Consider the following 12,589-nt stretch of genomic DNA (forward strand, 5'->3'; position numbering starts at 1 on the left):
AGTATTAAAGGGCATGCAAAAAATATTCAAGGATACTGAGAGAATAAGAAAAATGGAGCCTAGAACCATTATGTGTGTGTACACGCACACCCCTATATTTATACACATTTTTTCTGTACAAGATGGTCTCAATTTATTTTCTGAATATGAGTGTATGTGTTTAATTAAAGAAATAAAGGTTAAGCCCAGAAAAAAGCTTGCCAGTAAAGCAATTTCAGTATTAAAAGTATTTCTTTGGAAGGCGGTATTTTAGATTATGATACCTTAGATTATTTTAGATAATCTTTAGATTAGTTAGATTGTTTATATAAAAATGCTTACATCACTTCCATAATCAGAAAAAAAGTTCTTCTATCTAATAAAATATTCATTTAGGTCACCTGGGTGTATATAGGTATGCACTGGTATGAAGTCACAGGCTGATAGGTAATCAGTTCTGAGTGGTTAATGCCCATCCTGTATCAGTCATTAAATTCTTTGATCATTACCTTAGATATAAGATTGGAAAGGTCAGAGACACATCATACCTGGGCACATTTCAATTTTTTTTTACTTTTTTTTGTTTTTTATTTATTTTTGAGAGACAGAGAGAGATAGCATGAAAAGGGGAGGGTCAAAGAGAGAGGGAGACACAGGATCTGAAGACAGGCTCCAGGCTCTGAGCTAGCTGTCAGCACAGAGTCTGACACGGGGCTCGAACCCATGAACTGCAAGATGACCTGAGCCGAAGTCAGACACTTAACTGACTGAGCCACCCAGGGGCCCCATTTGGGCACATTTCAAAAATAGTACTCAGAAGAGCATCCTCTCACTCAGTAGGGGTAGAGCTGGAGCCAAACAATTGAGAAGACCGTATTAACTTGGTGCCGGAATAGGCAGGGGCGGAAGGATGGAGCCTCTGAAAAAAACCTGCCTCAACACCACTGTCCTTGGTCCTTTCCAGCTCCAACCCAACTGCCCTCCTATGTGGGACTTCCGGGTGTGAGCAAGAAAACTGGGTACCAAACACAAACAATCTGGGCCGAGTTCAGGTCCAATCAAAATTCCTAGGACACATGGGCTCAGGGCCTGCTTCACTACTGCACCATGAAGGTCATGCTGACTTCCAGCTCAGTGAGCCCGGCAGACACAAGAGACAATGAACATTTGCCGCAGGGCAACAGGGAGATAGGAAGGCAGAATACCTTCCCCCAAAAGCTTAATATCTATTTGGAGAAACAGAGTATCTGCTTTAAAGGGGATAATAACATACAATGGGCCTGGACAATACAGAGGTCAGAGCAGAGCCAGGAGAGAAAATCTCACATGACAGATGAGACATCTAAATGGTCTTTAAGAAAGGACATTCTAGAGCTTTCCAACGTACACTGAGAGACAGGTTCATGAAAGCAGAAACATGCATATTAGCACCTGTAACTATTAAGATAATTCTCAGGTCTTTCTTCCTTCCTAAGACAGTGTAAAGTCAGCATGTATTTGACCCTTATCTGGAAAACTGCATTTGACCAAATTTTACATGTCATGGGGTTAACTAAACGCATTTGCATCCAGCACTTCAATTCATTTTCTATCTACCAGGCAAAGACAAATGAAATGCAAAAAATGAAACTGTACTGTGGAAAGACCAAATTTGACAACAGTGTAGTTTCCACTTTTTGCTTATCATTTCCCTAGAAGGTAGACCCTTAGATAATACAAAAGTGAGAAAATACAGCCAGACCTATTTAATTTTCATTTCATATAGAAACTTCTACCCATAGATCGAAATTGTTTGTTAATTTCTATATTGCTCTTGGGTGGTTCAGATATAATTTTGGTACTTAGTATGAAAATAAGAAATAAGGCAAATTTCAAATTAACTTGTCCATGTTCACACAGCAGCTTCATGACTACAGACTCTCAAACCCATATTTATGTCACACAAACCAATGTCCATACCTGAAAGGGCGAAATCTCCTGCCTGGCTTTCACTTTCTCTGATTAGAAAGGCACCAGTCTGGTTTTCTGAATATAATAGTTGTTTTTCTGCATCTGTTCTCTTGATTGCTCCAAAGAACCACCTAAAAACAGATAGAGGTAGACTTTAATTAACGAATCAACCATCATTTCTTAAGGAACAGGAAGTTTGGCAAGAAAAGGATTCTAACATCAGAAATGTTTACTATTTTTTAATGACAGTATCACAGGTATAAAAGGTAGCTTTTGATGGCTGAGATGATTTTTCTGGATGTCTATAACCCTCACTAGCGGTCTTTTAAAAATTATAAAATAGGAATTTGGCTGAGGCCTGCTGCCATGTCCCTTATCACATCTGCATTCTGTCTGAGAGTTCATGTGTCCTCCCTCTGCAAAATCCAAAGCCACCAGGGTCGGCCCGCCATATTAGTCCGCTGGATTCCATGCTCTACAATCACTCATCATCACCATCAAACCGTTCGCTGCCTGACCTAACACCTTCTGGGTGTTAGGAAACAAACATTCCAATCAAAGGATTCATACATGTCACATGAAAGTGTGAACGATTAATTAAAAAATTAGCTTTCTGGACATTAGTTCCCTCCCCCCATCCATTACTACCTAGCCCCACCATAATATGCAATGATTTTGCATGTTTAGGAGGAATTTATCAAATATAAAAAAAATTTTCATTGTTGGAGAGATTATGTGAAAAAGATACTTCCACCTGGGAAGTGTCTTCTAGGTGCCACCCCCACTTCTCTTTACCCCGCTATCCTGAACATTCCAGAAATATGAGAGTCAGATACTGCACACACAAGTGTGTGAATGTGATCGACCCTGGCAAAAAATTGTGGAGTTTAACATCAGAGCCAGTCTAAGATGTATATCAAGTCAGTAGACACTAAGGTGATAAGAAGCGAAAGCTGAGAAAATATGCTTTTCACTGATGAGCCCTCACTCTAGGGTTAAAACATTGATCTTAATCCTTTAAGATTTTAGGTAAAACATTTATCTTTTCAGGTATCATTTTCTTTAAATTTTTAAAAACGTTTATTTTTGAGAGAGAGAAAGAGAGAGACAGAGCACTAGTGGGGGAGGAGCAGAGAGACACAGAATCCAAATCAGGCTCCAGGCTCTGAACTGTCAGCATAGACCCCAATGTGGGGCTCGAATTGATGAGCCATGGGATCATGACCTGAGCCAAAGTCAGACACCCAACTGACTAAGCCACCGAGGAGCCCCTTCAGGTATCATCTTTAAAAACGTAGACACTCAGAGAAAATGTAGGTTTGAGGAAATAAGTACAGGCCATGTGAGGAACTGCAGGCTGAGAGAGGATATACAGGCCATCAAAAATTGGCTCCAACTGGTTTGACAGGTCATGGATATTGGGGAGTATGAGTGCACTGAGGGTGACACAATTGGAGGGAAGAAGAGAAAGGAAGTGAAAAGAAAGACCTTAAAATAGAATCATTACCTTCTGACAAAGCCATGGTATTTGCTTACCATTTTGCCAATCATCAAGTTGCTAATTACACAAGATTAATTATATCAATCAGGATACGCCAGGTTACACTGCAGTAATAAACAATGCTAAAAATCTCCACAGTGTAAGACAACAAAGTTCTGTTTTTCACTCAGCTGCATGTCTACCAAAGGTCACCTGGGGCTCTGCTCTGGGTCTGTCTCTATGCCTGCCAGGGCATTTCCGGCCCCGTGTTGCCATGATTGCTGAGGCAGGAGTAACCATGTGGCAAATCGCAAGCTGGTTCTTGGAGCTTCTATTTAAAGCTTCTACACAAGAATGAAGCCATTGCAAATAAGTCATATGCTCGTGCCTAAATGCCAAGAGAGTAGGAAAGGCAATCCCACTGCTTCCCAGAAGGCAAGAGAGCTGGAATTGTTTGGTAGACTACACTAATGACTGCCACACTGATTCAACAGCAGGGACCAAACTGATGTCCATAGGTGATTGTTTATCTAACTTAAATTAGGGAAGACATGGAAACATTCCAAGGGGCTATGTAGTGAATTCATAGAAAAATAAAAAAATGCATGCTTTCTATGACTGCAGAAATAAGTCAGTAGAATAATGGAATAGCAACAAAAACAAAAAAGAAAAAGCAACAACAACAAAAAACTCAGACAGACCCAAACACACAAATTAGAGATAAAAGAATTCAATAATGAATGGCAGTACCATAAATAATCCATATAGAAAAAATTAAATTGATGCTATCAACAACATACATAAAGACCTCATGTAAAAAGCAATCTTTAAAATGTTCTGAGGACACCACACTAGGGTAGGTTTCAGAGCTAAGGGAAAAAGACACAAAAACCTTAAGGGAAAAGATTGGTAATATTTCTTACCCTACAAAACTTCAACAACAGCAAGATTACCATGAAATAAAATTAAAATACAAGCCACAGACCTGGAGAAAATATATGCGAAGTGTATAACCAATAATAGGCATAGTGGTCAGATTCCATAGAGACCTATACTCAATATTTAAAAAAAGAGACAAAACAGTAGAAAAATTGGCACAGTGTATAATTGTATGGTTCACAGAGAAAGAAAACCCATAACTAAATAGAATGAGAAAAGAAGCACAGTCTCTATCTGTTCCAGTAATTAGGAATATTAGGAATATTAAATATTAAAACAATGAAATGTCACACTTTTCAAGCTAGACAAAATTTAAAACTTTCACATTCAAGCATTGGAAAAAACCTGAAACAAGAACCTTCATACAATACTGGATGCATTATCATGTGGTACAACTACTCCAGATAGCAATTTGCAATATCTAATAAAGCTACTTATTTGTATACTGTTCAATTTCACTTTTAGATTATATGCCATATGTGCTCAAGGAAATAATAAGTCATAAAAGCATTCACTAAAGAATTCTAGCATTGAAAAACTAGAAACAATCTAAATGTTCATTGTAGGGGAGTAAATAAACAAACTTGGTTATAGATATAAGATAGAATACCATACAGCAATTAAAACAAGTAAACTGTTGAGGGCCAAAAGGAGTGAAGAATGATACATACTATGATAAGGCCATTTATATAAAGTTTAGGTGAACACACAAGAGACACTACATATTTTATGGGTAGCTGAATGCTTAATGAAAGCTAATAGTTAATAAGTAATAGCATTTTTTACTCCATTTCCAGAAATGGCAAAGTTTCTTTGCATAAATATATTTTTTAATTTTTTAAATGTTTTTTTTTAGAGAGAGAGAGAGAGAGAGACAAGAGAGAGAGAGAGAAAGAGAGAGAGAGAGTGTGAGCAGGGGAGGGGCAGAGAGAGTTGGAGACACAGAATCTGAAGCAGACTCCAGGCTCCAAGCTGTCAGCACAGAGCCCAGCGTAAGGCTTGAACTCACGAACTGTGAGATCATGACCTGAGCTGAAGTCAGACACTTAACCGACTGAGCCACCCAGGCGCCCCACACACAAATACTTTAAAGATATTAGCAACATGGGTCAAATATACTGATCAGCCCCCATGCATTTTCCTGGTTCTGAGAGCAGTGATTACGGCATCTACGGTAAAATGCTTACTCTAAATGTAAATATTTAAACCTTTAAAAGAATTATAATTTATCTGTCAGATTAAATTCTTAGGCGTATGATTATATTTCATATATCTCATTATTCTCAAGAATAAATACTCCATTATATGTCTTATATACATACATTACATTTGTATTTTGGATAATCAATTCTGTAAATGATGGATTTTCTCTGCCCAATATACATATAAGCAAGCAGTTTTTATAAATCAGATGGTTAAAGATATAATAATTTCACAACATTCACAGAAAGGAACTTCGCAGTAATTTATTTTTGAAAAATCCTTTTCTGTGTCACCAATTTTAGATTTGTGAATAATAGTTCTGTACACTGATTTTACAAGGCAAACCACACCAGTATGGAATCCACAGTAACAATGAAATGGGTGTAAATATTTGATTGGATGCATCAGCTCCCTTAATACCTGGAATTTCACTGGCTGAGCTACCATCAGGAAGTGACTATAAATAAAAACATTGTTTTCTAGATGTAGTGGCCTCACAATGCCATCTTTCATACTCCATGGTGATGCAACCACTATAAACTGAATTGTAAGAGCTTGTGATGCAGTAGAGACTAATAGGAAAACGATAGTTCTTTCCACCTTCTGCACATGCGAAAATTGTTCCTCAGTTTGTGGTTTGAGCCCATGGCACAACTGTCTTTCTACTCCGTTCTGCCTATTAGAGCCCCTGTTGGCCCCCTCCTGGAAGGTCATGCACACCCCCGGCCCTGGGGGTCCGCCACAGCCACTTTCAGTGCTGTCTTTTGGCAGTAAACAGCATGCAGTAAACAGTGAGTGCAGAGAAGGGATTAGGATATCCTAGGACACTCCAGGGACAGTCCTACAAATCAGTGATCCTCCGAGGGTGGCCCCTGGATCAGGATCATCAGCATGCAAACTTGTTAGAAAAGGAAATTTGCAGGCATGTCCCATAGCTACTGATTCAGAGACTGTGGGGTGTTGCCCAACAATCTGGGTTTTAATAAGTCCCAGGTGCATCTGACGCACAGTAAAATTTGAGAATTACTGAGTTACAGGAATAGCAAAAAAAATTAAAAATTTATATGAGACAGCTGAGAATAATAAGTTAGAGTTTGGTGTTTACATGTGGAAAATTATCCAATAAAATGACACCATACACACGCACACACATTTTATTAATCTTTAATAAAACTAAGCTTTATCACTATGCCATACTTGCCATGAAAGAGATGTTGATTAAGAATAACCCAAAAGGGGGGTGCCTGGGAGGCTCAGTTGGTTAAGAGTCCTACTTTGGCTCAGGTCATGATCTCATAGTTTGTGAGTTCGAGCCTCCCATTGGGCTGACAGTTCACTCAGAGTCTGGAGCCTGCTTCAGATTCTGTGTCCTCTTCTCTCCCTGCCCCTCCCTCACTTATAATCTCTCTCTCTCTATCTCTCAAAAATAAATAAATGTAAAAAAAACAAAACCAAAAAGGGGAAGGAAATGCTTCACTGAGATGAAAATGGAGCCAAAACCATAATGTCTACTTTGAATGAAAGGAGTATGGGATTGACATCTAGGGTTTATGTTGTAAACAATTATCCAGTGTCTACTGTGTGTGAATTCTGTAGCACAGACACATAAAGATCTAGAAGACATACTACTGGGTGAAAAGGGGTAAACTGCGGAGTAATCTAAATATTAGTTTTATCTACATCTTTAAAACCAACAAACCAAAATTTACCTGTGCTTACTGCCCTGGAGATCAGTGAAAGATAACAAAAATGATGGCAAAAAAAATTTTTTTTACTCTGCCTTCTTCTCCATAACTTGGATATTTACAATAAAATGAAGTTTTATATTATTCTGTAGTTGGATGAACAGTGAGACAAACGGAAGAGCAAACATGGCCCCCAGGTTTCAAATTTCAAAGACCAATGTGCCCAGCAACACATTAAAGGCACAGGACGATAATGATTAAGAGCGACAGCATCTCATTGGGAAAGTTAACCTCTGTATGCCTGGATTTCGTCATTCGTTAGTGAGAATAATAATAACTGCCCGTAGGTTTGTTTCGAAAGTAAGAAAAATGATGTACATAGAGTGCTTGATGCCTGGCTGCATTCTTGCTCAATAAACAGCACCGACTTTAAGAAAAATAACTAAGGGAGAAATTATTTATTTGGTTTTAGACATGTTAGGTGTGAGGTCATGATGAAACATGAGTAAATATGGGAACGTGATCTCACTTCTCTAAATGTGTTTGTATTGGGAGTTTCCTCCCAAGTGACTTTTCTGTCCTGCCTCTCCTTTCTGGACTAGGACATGCTGCCACCAGGTGGCAGTAGGCCAGTTTACTAAGTCAAAAAGGCTAAAGCTATAGTGTGATAACTGGAGGGGCTTTACAAAAAAAGACAAAATTAGCCTAAAAAAACAGAATTCATGCATTGTTACTTAATATCAACATTTAAATAATATGGATAACAATTATGTTGATATAATACATGAAAATCAACATGTACACAGATATGGTACCTCCATTAATATTTCTTCATTTCCTCTAATAGCCGTATTCTGTCCACTCTGCTGCCTCAGGGATTGGCACAAAGTAGGTGTCTAGCCCACTCATAATTCCAATCAAATGGTGACAGTTTCCTCCTACATTTTTTAAGTAAGCTCTACGCCCAGTGTGGGGCTTGAAATCATTACCCACCCCCGCCCCCCGAGACCCACAGTCACATGCTCTATGGACTCAGCCAGACAGGCACCGCGCTTCCTATATTTTGAAAAGAGAAAACCTATTCCCAATAACTGCTGGCTAACATTTACAAAATTTAACATAAAATTTCTTTTCCTAGTGTCTCCTTACAACCAACACAGCTGGCCTTACACCACAGACCCTGAAAAAAGCAAGTTTCTAAAACCAGCCCCAGAGTAACACTGGTACCCTTCCAGAGACTGCAGAAAGGAAAAGGGGCAGAGCAGCTTGCTTATCCACCCATGAGGAAAGTCACCTTACTGCCCAGGTGGGAGCTCAGGGTTGGGTCTGTCTTTATTGTTGTCATCACAGTTACATGTGACAATGGATAAAACCACCAGTGCGGCTTTGGGGACATCAGTGACACTAACCGCTCTGCAAAATACCTACAGTTTGCAGGGTACACTCATAATCACAGTCAGTCATGTATCTGGTCTATACGTAAGGCTGGGACTCACGGTCCCTTGAGCTATGACAGTTCCATAAGACCCCCCTGCACCTAGCTGGGTTTCAGCACCACTGCCAGACAGCCTCTGTGCAATTCCTTTCTCTCCAGGTAGTCAGGTCCCTCCCCTTCTACAAAGTGTCCTTAGGCTCAGCATCCCCTGTGGCTCACAGCAGTGAGCCCTGACACTCTCTTCCTACTCACACAGCATAATCAGGAGAAAGAAAAAAAAATAATAATGCTCATACGTATTTTATTATTCATTCCGACCTTTTCATTTCCCTCATCACAACCTTTGACCAATTTGTCATCACCACTTGGATTACGGCAATATTTTACTATCTGTTCTCTTTAATATTAACAGCTTTTGCTTACTGATCACGTCCAGGAGCCAGGAACTGCTACAGTTTGCAAGCATTATCTCAGACACTTCCCCCTCACTCACGTCTCCACCACTAGATTAATCGTTTGATAATATGACTGGGTACATCTCACCAATGCATACACGTTAATAAGTTGTAAGGGGGGCACCTGGGTGGCTTAGTTGGTTGAGCGTCTGACTGGTTCAGGTCATGATCTCACGGTTTGTGGGTCTAAGCCCTGTATCGGGCTCCACACTCACAGTGCAGAGCCTGCTTGGGATTCCCTCTCTATTCTTCTCTTTCTCTGCCTCTCCCTAACTTGCATGTGCTCATGTGCTTGCTCTCTCTCTCTCAAAATAAATCAATTTTAAAAATAATAAGTTTTTAGGGTTCCCTTTGCTTCTGGAATAAAAATCCTTACTGGTTTGGAATTACAGTCTGACTTCTGGACACCAGTCATTTCCTGAACAGTATCTTTCCCACCATCAATTCTTTAGCTCTAGCTAAACTTCTATGCTTATGGTTATTTGTACTGGCATAACTTAAATTTGCCTGCCCAGAATCCCCACGGGATTCATTGACTACCCTTCTGGTGGTTTTGGATATAGCATACAAAGTCTAGAGCTGGGGTTTTTTTTGTTTTTTTTTTTTTAAGATTATTCTGTGTTCATTTGAGGCTGCAGACCTCCTGGGTACAAATCCTAACTGAGAACACCACACATGCCTTTTAGAACAGTTAAATAAATGCTTGTTGATGAAACAATTAATACATTGTTCCTCGATGTGGGAATTTTATAGGTCTTTCGGTTTATACTGAACATTGAACTAGATAAAGCCTGTGTTTTCATGTAATCTTTTATTTGTGCTTGCCACATAGTTTGGAGTGCTAAGTGCTTAGGGGAGAACCCTTATCTGCTCTGGGCCAGATTCGAAGGTTAATTGGCCACAGACCACAGATTCCAATCTGATAACAGTCTTCACCAGAAGAAAACACTCGCCTATGAACCTAAAGATCAAGAATCAAGCTGATTTTTCTGTCCCCAGAACACAAGCGTATCAGGGCTGCACACCTGTAAAGGGGGCGTGACTGAGCGATAATGTCGCCTCCAGTACCTGAGGTAGGGCTTGCAGCCACATGGAAACCAGGAAGCTCCTCGCTTGGATCAGATGATAAAGCTTTGTCGTTGTTGTTGCTGTTGTTCGCCTGTATACGTCATCATGAAAGGGGAATTTTGAAGGAACTCTTTAGAGAGGAACTAAGATGAACTAATTGGTACTTTAACCGCTGGGGAAGGTGTAGTGCTATGTGTTTATAAGGATATGATTATAACCTGAACCCACTTCCCAGTATCAATCTCACTTGAAGTTTTATGAAGAACATAACAAAGTTCAAACAGGGATTCAGTCTCAAGGTACTGCTTTGGTTTCACAACCATCTTCTATTTGTGTGAAAGGAAGTGGAAGCTAACATCGATTTCTCTTTTAAATAAAAAGCAAAGTGTGAACATATATAATGACATTTCCAATCCCATTGAGCCTGAAATATAAGTGTAAATTTTAACCTTTCTGCTTTGTTTTTGCACAAACAAATCTGTGATAGTTTGTCCTAGAAACTAGAAAAATTTGGATTAGAGTTAAAAACCATTAATCATGGGGCACCTGGGTGGCTCAGTTGGTTAAGCGTCCAACTCTTGATTTCAGTTTGGGTCTCCTGGTTGGTGAGTACCAGCCCATGTCAGACACTATGCTAAGAGCACAGAGTCTGCTTAGGATTTTCATTCTCTCTCCCTGTCTTTCTGTCTCTCTCTCAAAATAAATAAATAAACTTTTTTTAAAAAGCATTAATCATTAAGAAGTTTCCATCTTTGTCACAGGCAAAGAAAGTAAATGCAATTGATTTTATAATGCCTGGGAAAATGCCTTACTTCACAAAACACCACAAATGTTTATTCCAATTCTCTATTTGAATAAGCTTTTGGGTAGCAGCATGACTTTTGAAGAATTGTTACAGGAGGACTAACTTCAGAGGTGACCGCTCCACTTAGTTTCCTACACAAAAAAAACCCACTAGTTATCTCCTCTCATGAAACACTTCCTTTCTCGCTTTCAAGATAAAAAAAATAAAAAGAACATTTTAATTCACTTAACTTTAAAGAACTTAATTCCCAGTGTCATGAATGATATTATCTCATCCCACTTCTTTTAAAGCACTGAGTATTCTTAACAGATCTATAAAATACAGGGTACCTGGTTGGCTCAGATGGTACAGCATGTGACTCCTGATCTCCGGGTAGTGATTTCAAGCCCTACATTGAGCATAGAACTTATTTTAAAAAATAAAAAACAAAGATCTATAAAATAACTTGTTGTTTGGGATTTTTCATAGAATAAACAAGACCCAATGTTGAGTCAAGTGAGCTAACAGTCCATGTGTGTACTCTGTTCAAGATGGGTTAATCATGGTACACTCTATGTCATCATGCACTATCATTAAATCCTTTATCTCAAATAAAAAGTAAGCATCTTGAAGGTATCTTAACCTTCTTACCCTATAAGTTCATATTAATATCATTTTCTAAATACTACATATGTTAATCATTAACATTCATTTCATACTAACTATATGGAGAACAGATGAAAAACCATAAGAACAAAAGAAGGGTATATTTCTTTTCCTTCAAAAATTTTAGAGTATCAAGGGAGGGATAAAAGATCATTTCAACTGAGTAATAAAAAAAGAAAGTGACAAAAACAAAAGTATCTTAATTGCTAGGGAACCAAAACCAGTTCTTTAATGTTTATAAGTAATTCCATGTAGAAACTACCCAACTCTATGTGAGAATTAGATCTTCAGCAAACATTCAAAAAGTGCATTAGGAGGATAAAATATTCCATTGAAGATTTAACACAGTAAAGAATTTTGAGTTCTGGGCACACCTGCAAAAATGACAGGAAATTCTGATTTCTTTAAAAATTGCTTAGTGAACAAAGTTAAGAGGTGAAAATATGGAAGGCGAGGAAGGTGAGAGCAAGAAGGAATTCTTCTACAGGAGGACACAAGAGAGGTGATCAGAATTTTAGAGCTAGAAAGAAATTTTTAGGAGGGTCTCTGGGTACGTCTCTGAAACTTACTGTCAGTGTGTTCTACTGAGCATGCGAATTCTCTGGGGGAGAGTCCAGTGTTTCATTAAATTCTCAATGATGCCTGTGACAGAAACTACCCATCTCCTTCAATAGAGCTAAGTGAGTTTTTTGCTGGTTCACAAAAGAGCTGGTAACAAAGCTATAACCACAACATACCACCATAAAACTCCTTCACTCATTCATTTTTCATTCAACAATTATTTATTGAGCACTTACTATGTGCCAGGCACAGGGCCAATTAGTAGAAATATAGCAGTGAATGGAACCAACACCCTATTTTTATGGAGCTCAGAAACTAATGGGGAAAGACAGACAATGAATTAAAAACATGAGTAATTATACAGTGTGTTTGAAGATGATAAGT

The 12,589-nt window shown here is 38.7% G+C and overlaps 1 protein-coding gene across 1 annotated transcript in view; it reads right to left on the minus strand.

The window, feature by feature from the left end:
- FRK (fyn related Src family tyrosine kinase) overlaps window positions 1–12,589 on the minus strand; it is a 97,838-nt gene that overhangs the window by 44,291 nt on the left and 40,958 nt on the right. Inside the window, exon 2 of the mRNA XM_029944767.1 lies at window positions 1,939–2,060. Coding sequence (XP_029800627.1) covers window positions 1,939–2,060 — 122 coding nt within the window. The remainder of the gene's footprint in view (window positions 1–1,938; window positions 2,061–12,589) is intronic.

The sequence above is a fragment of the Suricata suricatta genome, chromosome 7 (genome assembly GCF_006229205.1).
Source record: "Suricata suricatta isolate VVHF042 chromosome 7, meerkat_22Aug2017_6uvM2_HiC, whole genome shotgun sequence".
NCBI lineage: Eukaryota > Metazoa > Chordata > Mammalia > Carnivora > Herpestidae > Suricata > Suricata suricatta.